The sequence below is a fragment of the Cydia splendana genome, chromosome 3, assembly GCF_910591565.1.
Source record: "Cydia splendana chromosome 3, ilCydSple1.2, whole genome shotgun sequence".
In the NCBI taxonomy this organism is placed as follows: domain Eukaryota; kingdom Metazoa; phylum Arthropoda; class Insecta; order Lepidoptera; family Tortricidae; genus Cydia; species Cydia splendana.
Window position 1 is genome coordinate 11650325 of NC_085962.1, and position 24715 is coordinate 11675039.

General features: G+C 36.1%; 1 protein-coding gene across 3 annotated transcripts in view; it reads left to right on the forward strand.

The window, feature by feature from the left end:
- The window catches only part of LOC134806791 (nephrin-like), a 174829-nt gene that overhangs the window by 144991 nt on the left and 5123 nt on the right, over positions 1-24715 (forward strand). For all 3 annotated transcript variants that reach the window (XM_063780148.1, XM_063780149.1, XM_063780150.1), the window contains 6 exons: positions 223-353; positions 685-844; positions 4184-4335; positions 4722-4938; positions 10324-10539; positions 10639-10779. In XM_063780148.1, the coding sequence (XP_063636218.1) occupies positions 223-353; positions 685-844; positions 4184-4335; positions 4722-4938; positions 10324-10539; positions 10639-10779 (1017 nt within the window). The remainder of the gene's footprint in view (positions 1-222; positions 354-684; positions 845-4183; positions 4336-4721; positions 4939-10323; positions 10540-10638; positions 10780-24715) is intronic.

Below are 24715 nucleotides of genomic sequence, written 5' to 3' on the forward strand. Positions count from 1 at the left end.
AGCACGAGAGAATGTTTTGTGTCCCTAGTAGGTTGTGTAGCAATATTTTAACGAACACTTAAAATCACAATAACTTACAAAGTTTGTTTTCATATAATAACTTACAAATTGTATGTATATTATTTTAAACCGAAACTTACCCGATTTAACATATCTGAAAATAAAAACGTTGTACTGATTTGTATTGTCGCTATTATTTAAGTACAATGTTTCTGTCAATAGATATACCCATCGTGTCCCTTCAGTTGGGCTCCAAACTGAACCCTAATGATATAGAAGAGGGAGACGACGTATACTTTGACTGCAGCGTACGAGCACATCCACAAGCCTACAAAGTTGTATGGGAACATAATGTAAGTAAAATGAATTAAGTTTTCTATTTTTATTTTACCATTTTACTAAATTTTAGCAGCTCAACGTCTTTCCCAAAAACTATTCTCATAAGTAAAATAAATGTGTCTTAGCAATATTATTCCTCTTATCATAATATATTTTATCAATAATTGTTATAAGTACATATCACGAACCGTCAATAAAGACTGCATATTTTTGAGAAATAATTTATTGCCATTGCATTTGTCTTTGGGTGGGGCTCATTAATTATCCTTTTGATTACACTAAGATACTTCATCAAAAGCGTTGTTTATTTTAAGTCAAAAAGTAAAATCTCAATTTTTATTTTAGGGTCAAATTATGACGCACAGCCAGCGAGCAGGCGTGATAGCTGGTCAGGCCCACCTCGCTCTACAGGGTGTCTCAAGAGAAAACGCCGGAAAATATGTGTGCACCGCATCCAACGTCGAAGGCGACGGACGCTCAGCGCCTGTTACCTTGCAGGTCATATGTAAGTAGCAAATTATCTTAAGGCAACTATACATTTGCCTCTGACGTATAATAAACTAATATCTGGGAGACCGAGCTTTGCTCGGAAAACGTATAAAAACTCAAAAATGCGCGTTTTCCCAGGGATATCACCCTAGCTAGATCGATGTTTCGCCCCCGAAAACCATAATACCATAATACATTTTGCTAAAACCATTTATAGCAAATTTCATCGAAATCGTTAGAGCAGTTTCCGAGATCCCCGAAATAAATATAAATAAATAAATATACAAGAACTGCTCGTTTAAAGGTATAAAATTAGTTCGCCCCGAACTGAGAACTCGCGGTTCGGCGAAAACTCTGTATATAGAGTAAATTTATAAACATTTATTAAACTTTCGACGCGATTGAATAAAAAAATGTGATAATTCAAGTTAACGTTTTATTATAATTTCGACTAGGTACGTATTTAGGCTTTTAAGATACTCATACATCAATTCATTATGGTCCAACGATATCTACACAATGTAGTTGCAAAAACATTTTCTCTCTACGGTCAGATCTTCAATTTTTTTTAAAACACTGTTTCACATAATAATATATTATTTGCGCACTTTGTCCGTCCGTTTAATTGTGTGTTTCTGTGAAATACCCAGGCTATATTGATTCCTTCATTGTTTAAAACATGTTTAAAGAGCCAAAGTACGAGTTAAGCTAGTTTAATGAACAGCCTTTCAACTGAAACAAAATGAAACTCACTTAGATCCTAAAAAATAGTTTGCAGAAAAGTTAGCCACAGAACTAAACTGGGCTAACTTCGCCCCATTGAGAGTTCTGGCTCCAGATGCCGAATCCTGTGATCGATTTCACAAGTTTTGTGCACGAACTAGCTCCGAAAGTGCATGAAAACGTCTGGTTTATGCTTCGTTTGAATAATGCACTTGATATATTACGGAATCAGAAGTACATAAGTACTTATACTTGATAATAGTAAACACCTACTTGATGTTTTCACATCACGAGTAGATACATATTATTATTTGTAAAATTTCAATTAGGAATGTTTGTTTTTGTATCAAAACGGCTTAAAGAATAATTTTGTTCACTACTGTTTTAACAGTAGTGAACAAAATTTTGCAAACATTTATTGATTGAACTTCAATTTTAAGTGCGAATGCGAGGAATACAAGTTTATATCGCTAACATTTTGCATGAATTTTTAATTAATATCAGATAAAGCGCACATTTCGAAAGGAATTATATTTATAGCAATATTTAACAGCAAAAAACTCATTCCAACCCCGTTATCAATATGAACGGCAATGAATAAAGCGAAAATTTTAAGCCATATTTATTAAAGGCAGCTCCCAACAGTAAAATATTACGATAAATATTTAAGGCGAAGTCCACTGAAACTGTGAGAAACAGTATTTAACGACCCAAGGGAAATTATATTTTATCACCTCTGTTCTACAACGTTTATAATCCCTTCAGTAGGTAATTTCAGAGCACTCGAACAAATAATTGAATAAGCACCATCAATTTATACCTAAACAAAAAGGTGTTGTAGAAAGTTTCTTTTTGTGAAAAGAGACTTTTACCGAACCAATGAACCATGAATGTTTTGAATAATCTTAAGTGATATTTTGTGGAATAGTGATTAAGTACGTATTTAATAAGGATCCAAAGTTTCGGATGTTTCCATCAAAATTCCAGTATTATAAAATTTATAAATCAGCACCTTCAGGTGTCGCATTGAGTTTGAAAGTAAACACTGGAACAAAACTGAAAGTTTACATTGATTACTGGAATACCTAATTACAGCTAAACATTTCATTTTTAAAAATACACTTAATTATTACCAACTGCACTTGGTACCTTGCTATTTTATGCTCTGTCAGTAATTAACATACAAAATAATAACAAAACCAGCCAACTCTTATTTAATGCTAAGCACCACCCCTTAAGTGGATCGCTTTCAAGAAGCTATTAATATAGGCGTATTATTGAACTTTTTTTTACGTCTTCCTCATTAAATAGGTATAATGGCATCGTATGACGATTATTAACTATTTAAACTCACTGAATAAAAAGTAGACCAGGGGGCCGATTTTTTAATTTCGACCGCTTGATTTCGTGTATTTCGTTCAATAATATCTCCAGTACCCGGCATTTAAATTCTACTAATAGAATTGAAAACGAGTGATCAATACCACTTGATTCCCGAATTATTAGCATTTCGCCGTTTTCCACCGATTTTCGAGTGACGAAATCGAACGATCGAAATTCAAAAATCGGCCCCCTGACACTACTTGTATCAAAAATAATGACATTACCTTTCAGTATCACCTGTGTAAGAGTAGGAAGGAATCTCTAAATTAGTTTTTCCACTAAATTTCTCACATGCTGTTATACAGATAGTTCACGGCTTCACACGCCATTGCAAGCAAATTGAATTCACATGCATTCTAAACGCATGACTTGCAAATAATACCTACCTACAATTTGAGACACACCGATTGTCAATACGACTGAATTGCTTTGTAGTAAACTTGTACGTTACTAAATATTCATCCTGAATACTCTTACTGAATTGTCTGTGTTGTATCGTGTACCGATTTGTAATTTGATTTTGCATCTGTATTCATATGATATTGCAAGTTATATTCGATGTCGTGGCAATTGCATACTTTGGAGGACATTCTTATAGAGATCGGACTGATAAAACTCTGCAAACACTGATGACATGCTAAGTTTGCACATTTAATGTGCTGCTTTCAGTGGATTAAAACAAAAGCTCGTTGGTTCCAAGGAAACTCATGTTTTATATTACTAAAATAAGATGTTATGATTTTTATTTTTTAGTGGCCTGCTATTATATAAGATGTCATATTATAATGTGCATTGCTATTTTTATCTTCTCAATGAATCCGAATGCAACGTTACCACTGTTGCATTGTCATGGTTACCTATCTCAACTTCGAAAAACTTGATTCAGTCTATTAAAACGCCGAAAATCTCTTTTTTTTGTTGACATATTCAATGGTCTAGAAATTTTTAAGAGTTATAATTGTTAAAAAGTAGAAAAATAATCAAAATTTTGAAAAATTTATAAAATACTTATAAAAGATCGATTTTCTTTTCTACCATGTTACAATTATTAAAAATGACATGTTCAGACAGTATGAAAACAATATTTTACGTATTTTTATTTAAAAATCTGAAAATCATTATTTTACTTTTTTGGGTTTCATACAACATTAACATTTTCAACATTAGAAATATTTCGCAACATCGATACACATTGCCACATTTAACTTTTACTTGGCTACATAAAATGACGTATTTTTATTTGTTGTAGATAAGCCCGTGTGTAAGAAGAAAGCGCCGGCAATCGTTGGTGCAGCACTGCATGAATCGGCCAGGGTGGCTTGCGAAGTCGACGCTTACCCGGCACCGAAGAACTTCCAATGGACGCTCAACAACTCCATGGGGACCGTGGAGCTGGACTCGGTATGTTAATATGGCTATAGTATTAGCCTCCAGCATTGAGAATTAACCTAAAGTAACTATATTATGTAGTTTTATTGCTTTTTACCCTGACGCCGCCTTACACACTGTACTTAAATAATTTAAACCTTAATTATTTATTCACTCTAAACGACATTTTTGTATTCGGTTGAAACTTGTAAGCTGATGATGAATCGAGGCGGCTGTAATTATAATTGAAATTTTTGCAACTTGGAAAAAATTAACGTGTACGATATACTTTAAGAAATATTGTAATATATATAATTATGTATCATAATTTACACGTTGCTGCTGTTACTTCTACCGCTTATGTTAAGTAATTAAGTTAAAGCAGATCCATTAAAATCTCTAAATATTTGCTACTTCAGGAAAAAATTACGACAAAGAACGGCCAGTCGATCCTTACATACACTCCTACTGCGGAAGGGGACTACGGATCTTTATCATGCAGAGCTACAAACTTAGCCGGTCAGCAGATAGAACCCTGTCGATACACGCTGCTGCCAGCAGTGCAGCCCGACCCACCTTTCAATTGTTCTTCCTTGAATCTAACCGAAGATTCAGTTGAACTGCGATGCATGGCAGGTAAGTTTTTATGAAGAGAATTTTTATCATACTTGCCAAGTTGAGAGTACTTTTAAAACTGGCTGTGTGCTGACACCCACCCATTTCAATACCCACCCAAGTCAAAAGAGCTTTTACAGTACATATGGTCCTATTTTCCCGCACTAGTGCGTAAAATAGCACTTTTCGTGCGTATGTCAAAAGTATAAGGGCCATATGTACTGTAAAACGTTGTACGATACACGTGGGAATAGGTCATTCGCCGAATTTCCTATTTTCCGCACTTGTATCGTAAATAACTATTTTGAATAGGATGGGTTTTAACTAGCAACTGGAATTTGTACGAAAGTTAGCAAATACAGACAAAATTATGACACATGTTGGAGCCTGGTTGTCCATAATCGTTTCATAACAAGAGATTAAAATCTGAAGCGGGCGCCAGGGTATTGCCTTTCTGCACGTGTCTCAGATATTGCATAAGCGAGAAAATCAAAACATCAACGAGAAATAAGGCTATTTCTTTACAGTGCAGTTCAATAGAAATGGGAAATAATGTAAACAAACCAATTTAACTATATATTGTCAACACATACTATGTATATTGTTTAAATATATACATAAATCTTTTATTTATATCAATTTCTAGTTGAAATATACAGGGTGACTTCAAATTGGTAATACAAAACCCTTGATTGGGACTCAGTTAATGCCCAATGGTATACTACAGTAACTCCGTTGTTTAAATTAGCTGTATTTAATTATCGCTAATTTTCCAAATAAAACAAATAATTAAAGTCCCGAAGTGTGGTTACCCCACATTAAATACCTAACTGTCATACCTGTCACTCTGTTATCAATGTAAGTTAATAATTATCGATATCACTGAGTGACACTCGTGTAAAAGCCAGTGCAGACGGGCGGGGGAATTATGGTGACAACCGCTCTAAATTAAAAATAATGCCCCTAAACGGCCATACTATCGTCACAAATTAGTATTCTTGCGTCCGCTCCTCCATTTTATCGGTCATAATCTTACAATCGAATAAAAGGCATTAAATTTCGCCCTACAAAGGAAGTCGAGTCGGCCATGCGAAGATCGGGACTTCAAGGCGGCAATGCGATTGGGCCGTTGCGTCCAATCCAGGGAACTCTTGGTCTAAATGATATCGCACACTTAGAGCTAACTGTGCTGGTGCACCATCTTGCTGGAAATGGAGATTCTCCAAATTTTGCTCCGGCACCTTTTGTAGCAAAATCGGTAACACGTTTCTCAGGAATTGTTTCATTTAAAAATTTATTGTAAAATAAAAATCTTGCGGACAATCTAATTTTCGATTGACAAGTGACGTTTACTTCATAAATATTGTGACAGGTGATTGATAACCAAAGAGGAAAGTGTTCTTTTGAAATTATTTAACCTTGTTTGTTAATTATTATGTTGGGATAACCATGTGAAGCCTAAAAAAATGGGATAAGTAAAAAAAAATATAAAAAAATACTTTGGATTATTTTAAAAGCATGAGACTTAATTGAGGGGCTTAATTAAGGGAAGATGTATCTAAAACATTGATTTTGTATTACCAATTTGAAGTCACCCTGTATATAAATTATAAAACGTCGTACAGATTTCTGCGCTGTTTCTTATAAAATAAAATAATTAAAACTAAACCTAACTTAAAAAATAAATATCCCTAAAACCTACCCTTCAAAGCATAGGCCCCTCGGCAAGGTGCCCATCGCACAGGCAGCATTCCCGCGCTGTATAGCAATTATAAATATCTCAGTGAAAATAACTTTCCTGGAGATTTTAAGTTAAATGTCAAATGGAAAAGCTGTCATATTTGTTTACATTCTTTGTTATTTTTATTGAACTCTACTTTAAGTATGTAAGTAGGTAGCCCTGCAACAGTGCGTCAATAAAAAAATTCAACAATTTGAATAAAATTGATTCATTTCTATGACTTTTATTGCTTTAAAGAATGTTTATTCTCAAAACAATTTGGTACAATAAATTCGTTTATAATTTTATTATGTCTGAGCATGTTATCTTATTTTACTGGAAATATTGAATTTGGTAATATACTGGTCATAAAAGGTCAGTCATCATAAAAGGTTTTGACAACGTCTGCAAACTGGTTTTCAGGTTATTTGCGTAATTAGGTACACTCAACGTCATCGTTATGTTTACAATTTTCGCCTTGTTACTAAAGAGTAGGTAAGGTGCTAAAGTGTAAACAAATTTTAGACGTCGACTGTACTAAAACAAACTAAAAACACTTTTCAGATCTTGGACCAAATTATTATCTATCCAGTGATTCAAATTTGGCGTGTGACCGTGTGTAGCAGCTTTCTCTGAAATGATATTTCAGGCTCCGGAAACCTGTAATATTTGATTGAAATCCAATATTACAGTAAAGTAATTGTTAGAACTCCCCGTCTGAAATGGCCTGAACCCTACAAAGTGCGAAAACGCTTGTTACAGAGTGCGAAATATATATATATATATATATATATATATACTGACCCATTTGGATTGATCATCCTGTATATATATATATATATATATATATATAAATATATATATATACAGGATGATCAATCCAAATGGGTCAGTATGGAGAAGTCAGAAACTATAAGAGATAGCGAAATCTGTTCTTAGGAACCATGGCGTCGATTTTAGATTTAATAATAATGGCATTAAATTTTTTTTAAATCTATCATACATAACCGGGATTCGAACCTGGTCAATATTCTTGTTGTTTGTTTGTATGGCAACTTTTAAACGATGCGTGATAGTTGGGGGGTGCTCGACCAAATATCATAGAGGGCCCCGAGACAAAACAAACTACATTTAAAAAAATTCAAAATGGCTGACTTTTTTTTTAAATTTTCAAGTTGGTCCGAGCGCGCTGAGATTTGACATGCGGAGAGCCTGGGGGCCCAAGATTACCATGTCAAAAAAGAATTTTGGAAAAATCCAAAATGACGGCGGAAACGAGTAAAGTCAAATTTCCAAGTAGGTTAAGCGAGCCCGAAGGGCGAGCTTCAGGCCGGGAAGCCGAAGGCCGTCCCCGGCGGAGGGCCGAAGGCCTGGAGCCTCCACCCCGACTCCCAAAACGCGACTCCCAATAGGAAAAGTGTTGGGTCGTGTTTAAGCTCCAACTTCCCCCTCTCGTGTGACGCTTCGGGCCTTCGGCCCTACGCGGAGCTCGGCCTTCGGCGTTCGCAAGCCTCGACGCTTCGCCGTCAGGCATTCGGCCCGCCGGCTTCGCTCATCAAGACAGTTGACTTGGTAGAACGCTTGGAAGCACCGCATTCACGCAGGCCTTCGGCCTCGCGTTTTGGGAGTCGGGGTGGAGGCTCCGGGCCTTCGGCCTTCCGCCGGAGTCGGCCTTCGGCCTCCCAGCCTGAAGCTCGCCCTTCGGGCTCGCTTAACCTACTTGGAAATTTGACTTTGCCCGTGTCATTTTGGATTTTTCAAAAAAAAATTTTTTGACATGGTGATTTTGGGCCCCCAGGCTCGCCGCATGCCAAATCTCAGCGCGCTCGGACCAACATGAAAAAATTAAAAAAAAAGTCAGCCATTTTGAATTTTTTTTAATGTAGTTTGTTTTGTCTTGGGGCCCTCTATAATATTTGGTCGAGCACCCCCCACCTATCAAGCATCGTTTAAAAGTTGCCATACAAACAAACAACAAGAATATTGACCAGGTTCGAATCCCGGTTATCTATGATAGATTTAAAAAAAAATTGAATGCCATTATTATTAAATCTAAAATCGAAGCCATGGTTCCTAAGAACAGATTTCGCTATCTCTCATAGTTTCTGACTTCTCCATACTGACCCATTTGGATTGATCACCTTGTATAGGTCATAAGGTAAAAATATGTGCTGTATCCAATAAACGGTCATTGAGCGTTTAAAAAAGAAAGAGAACCCGACAGCGTAATACAATATTAACTTTAATCGCTATATTTTAGTACCAACTCATACTTAACAGTGATTAATATGTAAACAGGCCCTAGGCAAGGTGTACATACTCGTAGGGGCCTTATCAGAAAAATAAATTTCCTATCCCAAAATGTAATAAGGATAGAATCTGGTGTCTTAGAGAAATTTACTTATTTTAAGCTCAGAGGATTGTACTCTTGAAATTAACGAAGTTTAAAAAGAACACGGTGTATATAAATGGAAGCCAAACAAATAAACAACAATCCAATTTAACAGAAATGTGAATTGCGGGAAACTCAATTGAAAGGTTAGTACCTAACGCAAAACACATTGCATTGCTTCGCTATGTTGCGCGATTTTCTAAGGCCTAGTGTATAATGTCCATTATTTGTAAATAAAATATCTCGAGATCCTATCTAGTGGCGTTAAGGTCGATCAACGTAATTTGTTTATGAAAATTTTCGAAATTTTGAGTTAAAAACCAGCAATATTTCACTGACAGATCAGTATCATAGATCTGAGGGGCTACCGCGAAAACCGAAATTCGCAAATTGCGGGGATCTTACTCTTTTACTCCAATGAAGGCGTAATTAGAGTGACAGAGAAAAATGCACGCAATTGACGATTTTCGGTATTGGCGGTAGCCCTACAGAAACAGATCTAATAACTAGAACTTAAAGTGGCCTATTACTTGTTTCTCTATGGTAATGTGTAATTGAATATCGCCACCTAGTACCCATAGCTTTACCTAGTTTATCTGTGTAAGAGTGTATTTATTTATTTACACTCGGCTTGTTCTGACACGTTGCGGTCTGATAACTACAGCTATTCGGATTTCATTTCGATTAAATTCAACCAATGATATCTAATTGAATTATATAAATATTATACAATTTGATGTATTTAGTTTTGCTTTCAGCTCATTTTATTGTATCTCATATTTATTAAAGTTGGACCAAAGACAGTTTTAGTTGAAAGTTTATTTAGATTTAGGTACGTAACGGCCTCCTAGCCTGGTCGGTAGTGACCCTGTCTACGAAGCGGGAGGTCCCGGATTCGAATCCTGGTAAGGGCATTTATTTGTGTGTTCATCACAAATATTTGTTCCTAAGTTATGGATGTTATGTTCCTAAGGTATATATATATATATATATATATGTATATATATATATATATATAAGTATTTATATATATATATATATATATATATATATATATATATATTATGTATGTTATTATGTATTGTGTATATATTATGTATATCGTCATTTATATTGTACCAAGGGCGCTCAGTTATCTTTGCAGCTTACTGTACACAGTGAGTATGAAGAATAGCAACGCCATGTGCAAATGTTAAATCAATATCGATACTCCAATATTAAAAAATATATATTTAAAAATCTCAGTATTGTCAAACCTCATGGTTTTAATTTTACTCAAATTATTTTTATTCAGGTTACGATGGTGGTCTGCATACACTGTACTTCGTCGAGGCATGGGAGCACGACACGCTGTTGACGAACGCTTCTTCTATTTCTCCGGTGTGGAAGCTGCGCAATCTGGGCTCCGGGAAAGCAGTGAAACTAGTTTTCTACGCAAGTAACGCTAGGGGGCGTTCGGAAACCACAACGCTAAGGGTGCTAACATTATCTCGGCTGGCATTACATACTGGTAAGTTTTCCTTAAAAATTAGCTAAAATACATTTTAATTGTTACCTGTACAGTAAACTAACTAACGTTGAAATTTATGTTTATTTTTGTCTACAACAGAAGCAAAAACCATAAATGGCAGCAGTATGGAAGCGGGTTGGGCTTTAGGAATTATAGCGGGGACAGTGGGGACCCTGGTGGTAGTTGCCGTCATAGCCCTGCTCGCGAGGAGGAGGCATCATCGACCCATGCAGTATGAAGGTATATAATATTAATATTCCTTTTTTGGGAGAATCTACTTTGAATAGAACACTGATTTCGTGTTCCTAGTCTCCCTAGCAAAGAAAAATCGATTATACAAAAACCATGTTGATTTTTTAACTTTTTTGTTACCTAACTATCATTTTTAGATCCATGAGTATTTAATTAACACATTAAAATTAACAACTTGATCAGATAAAGTTACATTTTGTACGGTAACGCAGCAGAAAAACGTTTGCTCCCATACAAAAATCAGAGACACACCATTTTTATATGGGAGGATGGGAGGGAGGATGTATCGATTTTTCGTTGCTAGGGTATCTAGGGACACAAAATCTGTGTTCTAAAAGTTGATTCACCCTTTTAAACTAAGTAACAAAGGCAAACACAAAGGAAAAATCAACATTCGTGTGTTAGCCTTTGTGTTGCTGCCAAAAAATGAATGTAGGAATGTTCTATTCAACAAAAATGTTTCACGGGCATTCACTTACATAAAGGTATAGATACCTACGAGCCCCGATGCATATGTTTCCGTCTAGTGAAAGCACTTTCCAAGGTTCTTCTGTTTGTATAAAAATAATGTTTTAAATTAAAATTCAATATTTTTTAGTCTTCTTCTATGGATATATTCTCCAATAACAACATTTAAAATCAAGAAATTCTAATTGACAAAGCGAAAAAAAAACGCGAATAAACCCGACAAGCGAGCTCTCTGTTCCTAGGCGCTTTTGGCTACATATGGAATATCTCGTGTTATCGGCTACGCTCGTAGCGCGTAACTAGTAAGTTCGAATCGGGCAGTGCAGTGTGTTAATTTTGTATCTTATGAAGATATATTGTTTTATTTCGTCGATAGCTAGGCTGATTACTTTTTTTAATTCTCCAAACATCTCTTGCTTTGCTTAACTCAGTTTGGACTGGATCAGATCGCTGAGTACAAATTTGATGCTAGCCTCCACAGGGTTATTACTTTGGTAATGTAATAATGAGTTATCGACCCAACTGTGACCCTCTTTTGGCGAGTTGTCACATATCGACATACTGGAATAACTACGTCGGCGGAGAATGCTCGTAATGTTTACGTACCGGTGTTTTCTCACCTTTTAGATGATTGTAACCCATTAGCGGCTGAATTATTTTTATGTCGCCGATTTTGATGATTTTCAGATATATTAATATATTATGCCTCAGAAACAGAAATATAAAATTAAAATTTAAATCCGACCTGTAGTTTAGAAAAAAAATACTGATGCCGCATGGCATCGCTAGCCCTCTACCGTGTCAATAAAAACATGTTGTTATTTGTCAGCATTTATTGAACATGAAAGTTATAATCACATTTGGCAAAAAGTCCTGCAACATTGTAATCTAGATCGGCTTTTACACTGTTCCAAAGCACATTCTACGTACATCCTCAGCACATGGTACCAAATAATGACCAACACCATCATAGCGAAAATCATCAGCAACTCGGATACCAGTCTGAGATTGTCGCAACCCTTGAGGACAGACTGCATGTTTATTAAGAAGTCTGCATACGTCTGTATACTAATAACCAGCAAGTGATAAAAACTGTCATCACAACGTAGCTTGATGTTCCCAATTCTACTATATTGGCTAGAAAATCAGTGGCTCGGCGTATAGGAAGAGTCGGTTTATGGTTCTATCTGAAGTTCTCTATGGAATGGAAACCGGGATCACGATGTCTTAGATGTAAACAGCATCACCCTACCACACCAGATATCTTAATAACAACCAGTGATGTTACTAATGAAGTAACAACCAATTAAGTGGGTTGGACCTTGATAGACTGTATATGGGCAAGAGGTTCAACATAGCCACTAAAACTCAAAATCCTTACTTTTTTGACAGTAATTGTATTCGAAATTTTTAAAAAGCCCGATAAGATTCTAAAATCATGATGAAAACGCTAACAAATAGGGGAAAATAAAACATAGAACATGTAACACATATCAAATGATAAGACCACATAAGCGGCTAATGGTGCCGTACGGCATCGAAGAATTTTCTCATGCCATATACTAAATCTGAAATCAAAATTTAATAGTCTATGTATATCATTGCATTAATTATACATCCCACGTCCTGATAAAATACATTACATAAATATTTTACCAGAAAACCAACGATTTCTGACCAGTTTACTTAGAATGAACACCAAAAATTTGTATTTTTTTCTATACCCAATTTTTGGGTACCTGAAACCAGCAGGAACAATTCAAGTTGCTTAAAACATGTAATTAAATTGATAACTGGTATCCTTGAGTATGTAATTAATCACAAAACTCCTTAATTTTCTGCTTATTGTATCTTTAGAGAGCGAAATACTAAGCACAGGAAAAGCGATGCCGTATGGCACCGCTAGCCGTTAATGGGTTAACTAGTCCAATCAAAGTTACATAAGTCAAAAATTATGTTCCTAACATTTTCCTCTACAACTTTTTTTGAGCATTCGTTGCCTGACCTAAATAGTTACACGGCAGTTATATCACGTTAGCTTTTGTCACATCTGTCACCCTTATTTATAAATACATATTTTTGCTCTTCGATTGACGTTTAACCGACTTCAAAAAGGAGGAAGTTATAAATTCGACCGTTTTTTATTCTTGTATGTATGTTTTCGGTAAACGATAGTCATCTTGACTACAACCTGACAAAAATCGATAAATGCCGAATCATAAACGTTCTGCTGTAAATATATGACTAAGTATTAAACCAAGCAATTCAAACTTACTTCGGTTTGGAGCACGAGCGGGAATAGGTGCAGATTCGTTGCGTGGCTGGCATTTTTGAACGCCTGCTCTGCGTTCACTGCATTACAAAATGTGATTTATGTCCCACTGCATTTCTCCAGAAATTGCAGATGTTTCGTCACTTGCTTACGACAGTTTTATTTAGTTTCCAGCTATCCCGCCGGGGAACGTATGAGAGACGTTAAAGTGAGTGTGGAAAAATATATAATTTTCTTGCCAGAGCGCGGCATACTAGGCGAAATATTGACATTATTTTATACAGAAACTGATGTACCTACCTAATTTATAAGAGTTCACATTATTTTGTATCATTGACTTGCCAATGAGAATAATAAATAACAGACTAATAAGGAAATGTCTGGAGATTGTTAATCGTGAGTGCAGCTTTTTACTTCAGACTAGCTATAAATGGATAATGTTGGTCAGGTCAGGTTATTGGGGTTCTGTAAAATAGGTAACTGCCTAATAGATCTCCACCACTCGATCCATCACAGATGACGTGTAACACCTACGAAATCTGAGGGATGAAATGAATTTACATTTTGCTAAATAATGTAATTATGCATTATTGTGCTATGGCACGTTTCGTCGGTGCGAATAAAAAACCGCTATGTGTTTTTTCCCTATTTTTTGATTTTGGCATATTTCAATTCCTTTTTCAATTTGCCGTCGACCTATATACATACTTTATTTGTATCTTTATTCGGTGTCACCCTATTTCACAGACAGAAATTTCATAGAATGTCGTTTCTCAGAAATTATTTCATATATCATTTGGTTCATATACTTTCAGTTCCAATATTATTGTTTCATAGACTATTTATTTGGTTGAAACATATTTCTCAGAAATTCAGTTGAATGTATATTACTGTCAAACTTTTTAAATTTAGAAACTTATCAAACAGTAGAATTATGTTTCGTGTATTCTTGTTTCGTAGACACAGATTTCATAGATTGTTGTTCCATAGGAACTGTTTAATATAATATTTAGTTCGAGTATTTTCTTTTCAAATATTATTATTTCAGAACTTATGCACTTCATTTAAATTTATTGAAAAGAAACTCAATGCAAAGAATTGTAATATTAGAACTGCGACCCCCGCAGAAACAAACTGTTGCCAGAAAAGTAGGTTAGGTTAAAACTGCGACCCCGAAGAAAAAAGTTGTTGCCAGAAAAGTAGGTTAGGTTAGAACTGCGACCCCTGCGGAAATAAACTGTTGCTAGAAAAGTAGGTTAGGTTAGGTTAGAACTGCGACCCCCGCAGAAACAAACTGTTGACAGAAAAGTAGGTTAGGTTAGAACTGCGACCCCCGCAGAAACAAACTGTTGCTAGAAAAGTAGGTTAGGTTAGGTTAGAACTGCGACCCCCGCAGAAACAAACTGTTCCTAGAAAAGTAGGTTAAGTTAGGTTAGAGCTGCGACCCCCGCAGAAACAAACTGTTGCTAGGAAAGTAGGTTAGGTTAGGTTAGAACTGCGACCCCCGCAGAAAAAAATTGTTGCCAGAAAAGTAGGTTAGGTTAGGTTAGAACAGCGACCCCTGCGGAAACAAACTTGCCAGAAAAGTAGGTTAGGTTAGGTTAAAACTGTGACCCCCGCAGAAACAAACTGTTGCTAGAACAGTAGGTTAGGTTAGGTTAGAACTGCGATTACCGCAGAAAAAAATATCTATGATTTAATTTTTGACAAAGTATTTTCATTATATTTTCATTTTTCATTTCATATTTTCATTTCATATAAGGCTCAGTAACTCGAGCCTTATATGAAATGAAAATATTAAGTTTAATAAAATGTGAAACAAAATTATATGAATATGCAGGCTTGGAAACAAGTTTTATATAAACTTAATATTATAAGGAATAATAATATATGACCTGAAATTTTATGACATGAATTTCGAAACATTAATTTTCTGAACTATAAAAAATCTACAAGTACAGCTTCTAAAATGTAAGTGCACTGGAAGTTGATCATTCTATGAAATGATAATATGAGAAACATTTTCTATGAAGCACAATTCTACGAAAATGTAGTATATGAAACAACGTACAACCATCTTTATTCGTTTTGAAAATAACTAAATATTTTTGTACAAAAAATAGCTGTGTTTTTTTAGCACATAACGAAATTAAATGCCTTGTTTTCCGTCGAGGGTGATGGCGATAATGTTGCACATGGCGATTTCTTGGCCCTAAAATCCGTTATGTATCATTTCTCGTGCTAGGTACGTTACTTTGGCAACAAATTGCTATGTGTAAACTTTACACATGACGATTTTTAAGTGAACCAAATTTAAGTCGCTATGTAGCAAAATTCTGGTTAAAATCTATACATATAATAAAGCTGAAGAGGGTCGAAAGTCTGAACATGGAAGATATTCGAAAAAAAGTTGGCTGGGGATACTTAGAATCGATAACAGAACATGTTCCAACAGTTTTTAGAATTTTTGTCTGTCTGTTTATCTGTTTATTTGAACGCGCATCACGTGAAAACGGCTGAACGGATTTTGATGAAAACTTTACTAATCTGTCGAGAACATCCCCGGCCAGGTTATAGGCTATAAAAATTCAACTAATAGGGGGGGGGGGTAGCCACAACCCTCGATTGACTTAAGTTTGCCCCTGAATCTTATGGCGCTACTTAGGAATGACGGGCAAACTTTTTTCAAATATGTGCTACCACTATAGAGTACCCTGGTAAACTAACTGATGGCGCTCAATTTAATACGTGTTGACATGAATAAGCCACCGAGGAAGGATTTTGCCAAATTAACTCTAAGTTTAGAAGAGAGGGTACGGATATCAACAAATTTAATTGAATAATTATGTTGATTTAATAATACAACAAAATTAAAACACAGTAAATTAATTGCCCCTCATTGCACAGTGCCATCTTTTGGGGAACTGAGTAAACATTAAGTAACCAAGAAAACTAAAAATGATAGTTACGTAATGGTAAAATAAACACACATATCAACACGCGTATAATTGCATAATTATTTAAAATTATTAATTTTCTCCGTCATGAATTATATCTAATCGTAATTATATCGCATCCATATCAAATCCATATTCATACGTATATAGCACTTAATAATGGCCACGAAGGTGGGTACTTTGAAAAAAAAACATTGACCTCTGTCATTTGCAGTGCCGGATTAACCCTTTTAAGCACAATAAGCACTTGATTAGGGCACCACGTCTAGGGGGCACCAAAACCGTAGGCAAAAAAACGCACAGGCTGCATCAGCATTGCAGTCGTCGTGGAGCAGGTACCTACATGAAACTTTTATACGTGTACAAGTACCCATCTAATAACGAAGGGTCGTAGGGATCATGTAAGAGAGTACGTAAGAACATCTCCAACGTAGGCTTTCGATTTGACCTTACGCGGAGGCCCTTAAAGTCATGGAAAAATAACTTGCTTTCGGGCTTGCGGCCAGCCGATTTATTCGACATAGGTTACCGATTTAATAGCGAATTTTGCTCTCTTGCACGCCAGATTTGTCGGCCAAGCCGAGTTGCTCCTTAGCCGCGATCCTGAGACCTAACTGTCAAAGTGTTATAAGGGGCCCCGTGAAAGCCGAAAACTAAAAGCATCCTATCAAGTAGCGTTTTCGAGTGAAGCCGAAGAGCGAGCAGTAGAAGTGTCGTGATTACATGCATAGATTCGATTTCAAGCCACTCTTTTGCGGTTCGGCGTTAGGTATTATGCGAGGCCTTCTGCCTTACGGCAAAGTTGATCTTCTGCCTTAATTACACTTGGGCGTGGATCCAAATCCAAGCTTTCCTCTTTCGCAGCTGGGTCTTCTGCCTTGCTCCCACTTTGCCAATTCAATTCACTTGGTCAATTCCAAGATCTGCTTTCTTGCATCTTTTCACCTCTCTTGCATCAAACAACCTCGCTGAGACCCTTAAATATCGAGCCCTACGCGAAGCTAGGCTGATAAAAAACTGTCCCATCCCTTCTCTGTATGAAATCCTGGATTCGCGCCTGGTTGGGACGAAAAGTTAAAATGTACAACTGTCTATCAAATTACGTTTTTTATATCGAAAAATTTTCGCGCTCGCTTCGCTCGCGTTTTCAATCACTTTCTAAGATATAGCAAAGGTGACATTCGGGTGGCGACTGCAGCAGCATTTCTCTGTTGCTACGTTACTGCTGCAGCACTGTCAATTTTCGTGATAAAATTATGTGACTGATTTCCATACTAAAAGTAAAAATTAACTATCAAATTGCGTTTTTATAACGAAAAATTTTCGCGCTCGTTTCGCTCGCGTTTTCAATAACATTCTAATATATGATAAAGATGACATTCGGGTGGCGACTGCAGCAGCATTAGGTACTCTGTTGCAACGTTACTGCTGCGGCACTGTCAATTTTCGTGATAAAATGATGTGACTGATTTCCATTCTCAGCTGTAATGCGGCAATGAACGTCAGTCAATTTACAAAAAAATTCAATGTAATCTTGATGACCCTAGGGAGAGGGGGCACCATGGTCTAGAAATGCTTAGGGCATCAAAATATCTTAATCCGGCACTGGTTGTTTGCGGAGTCAAACGATTTGGGACTCGCATTTTATACGCATTTCCATGCCTTCCCAAAAAAAATCGAATCATTCGCGAAAGTCTCGCAACGCATTGAGGTCACAAGTGGCACGTGGTCTTCCTCAGGAGTCTGAAGAAGACCACAGTGAGTGGCGCTCTAGCCAGGCAGGCCGCTTCGCCTTCGCTCGCGCGCGTATACCTTACTGTATCGTCCGATATACACCTACTACTCTGTCGTTTAAATCACGTGTAAAATTTTAATAAGGGCGAAAATACCTGTTGATTTTGGAGTGTAATTTTATTTAGTGGTACCTAACTGTAAAATATTTTATCTGGACTACAGTCCTCTAGCATATCCATCTGTCAACTTTACTTCAAGTTCCGCCTCCAGGGAAGAGGATTAGAAATTAGCCGCTAACTGACACAGACCGAATTCCACGCGGGCGGAGCCGCGGGCACAGCTAGTAATTAATATTGTAAAAATTTACGAAAAAAACTGTTTATTTTCTTCATAAGTATCATGTAAAAACCATTGATCTACCAGAAAAAAAATACAGATGCAACAAATATATTACAAACAGGAAAATAAACAGTTTTTTTTGTCTCCTAAAAAGTAGCTAAAAAAATACATGGCGATTTTTTTATTCGCACCGACGGTTTGGCACACATCGAGGTGTGATAAGTAATGTATTTGTTGCCTATCGTGGTAACAAAATAAATAGTGCCGTATTTATTTCTGAACTCAATAAATAGAAAACAAAATAACAAATCTAACGAAAAATACCTAACAAATCCCTTTTGATAAGTTTGTTTCAACATCAGAATGGGTGATGAGATTTTTGCCGCTCAATGCACTTTTTTTTAATTTTAGTTTCATCGTGACTAATCTGTCGTAAATGATCTCATTTTTAGGCCAGTCTGGGTCAATTGAGAACGATTGTAATGGCCCCAATAGGTGTTCATGATTGCCCGACCAGTGTTGGGTAAATACGAACACTAGGGGTTTGTTTTTGATATAAAAGTTGATTAAATAAAGATAAATTAATATTATTGATAAAAAGCTTAAAGTACGATAGTTTACCTTTCCGAAGAAGCTATTAAACTTATCCTACAAATACTATCTTTTGATTTATTTCAAAACTCCCTTAGGTTTTCGTAATTAGCCCGCCTTCCCTTACGACCCTACGTCCGACGGAAAATTTATTTATTTATTATAAATTTGTTCTAATCATGATGAAAATGGATATCTGAGGATCCGAAAGGTTACCTTCGCGAAAACCTAATACAATACAAATTTTTAAATGCTCTTAGAATCTTATAATAATTAAAATTTCAAAAAAAAAAACAAAGGGCACAGCTGCGGTTGATAATATATCAATCAAATTGTGTCAAAATATTTTTAATAATCAATCAATTACCCAGAGAGGAAAATGGGGACTACGTTTGTATGGAAAGGCTTAGAGGATATAACCAAACGGAGACGCCATGTCTATAATTTTCGGTACAAAATAGTCTGCCGTTTTTTGCGGGGGAGGGGCTCGTCAAATGTATACGTAACGTGAAAATAGCCATGACAGATAAACGTCAGTCCATACATGTGGTTGACCATTGGCCGCCTATTTTCGACAGAGGGGAACGCCTGTTAATGACCACTCCGTTTGGTTATATTCTCCAAGTGGAATGGCGGTTTAGGGGCGGTCGTCCATCTTTATTCGTCATTCGTCTTAATTCTTAAGGAAAATCTTTTTTTAGACTTTTAAACAGCATAAAACATACAATAACTGTAACATGTCAGAGGCTCCTTTCCATGTTAACATTATATGTGAACATAGTATTGTTCTATTTTTAAGTCGGTTTTTATTCCAATATTGTGTCCCACGGTAATTTAAGTATTTATATTTCTTCTCATATCTCAAGTGGGCCATTTCGTCTGAAATTCTAGATATAGTTTTAGAGAGCTTAGTGATTAATAGTAAACCAATATATTAAGATACTTACTCATAAAATAATTAGAACTTTATTTCAATGTCATAAAGCTTTATAGTTTAAAAATCTGTTAAAAATCAGTTTGGTTTCTTATGTTTCAAGTGCGTAGACTTGTATTTCACACGTCGTCGTAAAAATGGATGAATAATGTTTGTTTTGGTTAAAATATTCTATGCAAGATTGAACCATATTATAAAGAAATAACAAAGGGCGGGGCTCTACATTATGTGTCATATAGAAAAACAAAGGCGGTTAGAATAAAAAACTGTAGTGTCAATCCCATAGGCGTAAAAAAATAGTTTAAACCACACCCTAAAGTAGGTCAATTTGGACCTTATTTTAATTAGGGAATAAGGTGTAATTAGTGAAAGGACTGTACGAAATTATGAAATTCAGTATTGGTTATTGGGAAACCAATGACGTACAAGGAAGTGGGAAATAGCAGGGATGACGGGATCTAAGGTAGGGATCAATAGAGTCCCTTAAGCCCCTGCTACACGGCAGCCGACAAGCCCCCAAACCGCGTGGCCTTGGTCTGTCCCGGACCGTGTAGACAGTTGTTACCAACAAAATTTCGTTTGACCTCCGGACGCCCTTGGCATGCGAGCGCGCGCCAGCGACCGCGGTCTGAGCGGTCGGTCCGGAACCGTGTAGCCGCCCGACGCCGACCGCACTAGGCCATTTCGCTTGGAGGACGCGCCGTGTGCGCTCGTGTGGTTAATAGACATGCCATGGGTACTCAGTAGCATTTCTAATAATTTATCAAATACTTTCCTCTTCATTCTCAGAAAGTTATGTATGTCCCCGTAGCGTAGTCCAGCGAATTCATTAAGTTGAAATGACTCAACAAATGCCGTTTTTTGAGCCAGCGTTTCATTCATATACCCTTTTCTTTTTTTACAAACTTTTTATTAACTTGCAATATACCTAATCGTAAGTATGTAAATATGTTTGTACGGGTCAAATCTTGCAAGTTAAATTAGACCCACTTTCTAGTTTCCGATGGAGCTGAAAATTTGCATACATATATAAGTCGGGTGACAATGCATTATTATGGTACCATAGAGCTGATCTGATGATGGAGACAGGAGGTGGCCATAGGAACCCTGTGATAGAACAACGCGACCTAATTGTGTTTGGGGTTTTTAGAATTGTCTCGACGAGTATTAGTTGCCTCTGGAAAGAAAAGTACAGTCAGCGATAAAAGCTTGTACCAAAAATTGTTTTTTTGCCATAAACTTATTTTTTTGTCATTGCACTAGTATGAGTAGGTAGGTTATGAAATTTGGCGCCGCGACCAATAAGTTTTGCTGCCCCAGAAGTGAAGGAAGAAAAACAAAATGCAATCCGCCAGGGGTGGCATACGCCGCCCTTAGGGCCATACGCCACTGAGTAGGTACTAATGCCACGCCAACTTTCTGAAAGGTTAGGGGCCATTTTGTGCGCTTGCAATACGTGTTGTCCGTCCGCGAGTTCTGAACACACTGTGGTTTGCCACCGTCTAGCCAGACAACTCAAACGGACCCACACACCAAGGACAGACCAAGGTCAGACGGTTAGTAGGCTTGTCGGCTGCCGTGTAGCAGGGGCTTTACGAGATCATTCGTCGTGGCCTTCCGCAAACCGTCGGACGTCGGTTCTCTAGCTAGGTCTATCTAGGTTACCTACCTATATTGTGTCCTGACCTGGACTTTGCTAGTTTCTCATGATGCTGGTAGAGTTTGGATTGGAGCATAATGTAGTGTAATTTGTTGTGGGGTTTTACTTGAATAATTTTAGAGAAGTACATTTAAATTGTGTTAATTTTAGTGGGTTTAATTCCTGTTGTGTTGTTTATTGATTTGTGGTTCAGACAAGTGCTAGTATTTAATATTGTACTAGTAAAGTTTAAATTATAAATCAATAGACTTATTAGTATTGTAAAGTTAATTTTGTTCATAGTGGTTTTGTAATTTTTAGTGAATTTTAATTATTTATTGATTTGTGCTCAGACAAGCGCTAGTGTGTGAGAACATACTAAGTGAAGTTTAAGTTATAAATCAATAGAGTCTTAAAGATTGTAAAGCCTTGAGTTGTTTCCAGTGAAAATTAATTAGTTTGTGATTTAATTGTGTTTAATATATGTAGTGTTTTGGCCTGGTTTATTTTAGTGATATTAAGCACTGAAATGAACTTGGTTGGAATACTCTATATATTAATTTTAATTTAGTTTAGTGAGTTGTTTCGTTCATACTTATGGGGTAGAGAGAACTAGTTCGATCCAACATAGTGTTGGGGGGTTAGTAAGTTGGACGGGTAACCTCACGGTGTCAACTATAGTCCAAATTACTAACTTGCGGTGTTTTTGATAAAACCCAGGTGGGGACCTGGCAGTTCCTGCATTTATTAAGACAGGGTCACCCCCTAGGATCTGGAAGATTTGGGTTGTCATCTAGACTTCTTAAAGAAGCCAGATTCTAGTCCAATTATCCCGTATCTATATACTTATATATTCACTTTTATATTACCCCTTTCCGGCCTTACTTCTGCTGTCCCAATCCACTGTGTGGAAGTAGGGCTAGCACACGGAGAAATAGGATTTTTAGGTCTAAAACGAGGTGTCTCCACTCGTCTTAGTTAGCTATAGCATAGAAATTACTCATTGCACATCGAGTAATTACGCGAGTAAATTAAATGTGTATCCCGGGATACTAGTTTGCAAATATTTCGGTAGAGTAATTGGATAGATTAGCTGTTAGGTTAGGGTTTTTATTTATCAGGTCTAGGGCTTTTGTAGGATTGATCTAGATTTATAATTTTAATATATCAAAGCCATTAGATATTTACAGTAGGTAGCTAGGTTCCTTTCGATACATATATGGCTATTTTTATTGCATTTGTTGTTCTTAATTATGGGTTTATTGGTTAAATTCAAAATAGCGGTAGCTAGGATGTAGTGTGGGATTAGGGATTGTTAGGATTTTATTACATATATTTATTTATGACTTATTGACAAACTTGACATATTGACTTATGACATGACTGTATATATTTGTTCCCTTGCAACGCTACTGGTAGAAATATATTGTGGGAAAAACTAAAGTAAATAACCACAATATAATGTAGTATTGTAGAATCAATTTGCTTACAAAGAAATATTTGTTTTGCCTGTCCCTTAGCAGTTTGTATGACGATTACATTCTGTTTTCTACAGATTACCTGTGATTTTCACACTTGACCTTTAAAAATATAAGGTCATATATTATCATAAAACCTTATTTCAATGAGTGATTTATCCGGGCTCAGATCAAGGCAGATGCACGATCGTAGATTATTTTGGTCCGAAAGTGTGATTCAAAATGACTACAATTAAAGTTTGGATAATATCATTTCATTGAATATTAAAATACGTATACTACAAAATTACAGTATTCTGGAGAATTGGAGTGGATCAAATACAGCTGCTCTACTACCAGTACCTATTTTGTTATGTTAAATTGTCCCTTTGATGTCCTCTCATTTATGACGAAAAATGTCACAAATAATGACTTGGTCGAATGATGGTGATGGCCAGTCATTATTAAAAGATGTCCCTTCTGGACCACAATATAGTTCCTTCAGAACTGGGGCGGGGATTCTGACCTGCAACTGGATGATGATCACGGGTGTCGCGGAGGCGGGGCGATATCTATACCCCAAAAACAAAATATTGTGACATTTATTAGTATTTGTACTTTGACCAACTGACTATTACATTTGACAAACTTTACTTACTATGACATACTTTACTGACAATTTAACTATGACATTCTACAGACTTATTTGATTATGACATACTTACTATTGACTTATTGATTACATCTTATTATAGACTTAATCTGATTAAGTCAAACATTACTATAACCTGCAATGATATTTTTTATTACTCTGACATAATTCACGGTTTAATAATTATTTAACAATATTAGGATTTATAGGCGTATAATTCATAACTCTTTCTTATTATGCGAAAAGGATTTTGGTTACTATTAGCGGTTACGACGAAGGGTCCTACATAAACACTAAACGATCATTTGGCCAATCTACTGATCCAATTCAAGATATTAACTTATTTAATTAGTATTTATTTAGGTCATTTGCATTATTTTATAATAACTAATAAAGGTAATTACGGTTCACAGTATTTTAGAGGTTTTAGATTTTTAGATTTTTCTTATTGGAATTTTTAGTACTTTAGGTAGGTCTAGGTCTAGCTAAGTAGGGGTAAGTTAGGGTTAGTTGGAGAGAGAGGTGGGAGATGTTACATAACGAAAACATCAACACAAATGTAACTTAAGATTTTCAGTGATAAAAGGAATTTTAAATCACAAAAACTGTACACACTATTTTTATTATTTGTTTTTATATCTACTTAGTAGGATAATGGGCTTGACTCTTAGAAAGAACACATTAGTAAGTGACTAAGACAAATGTACGAATATACTTGTTCTTTTTCAGCAACAAAAACCAAATAATTGTATCGTTTTCTTAGAGAAAGTTTATCCTTTTTCCTTCTCCCTATGTATGCCTCATAAAAATATTAAATGTAAGTAATCTTAACGTAAAATCAAAAACAAAGGACCTAAAATGATATATGGAGGCAATGTTCC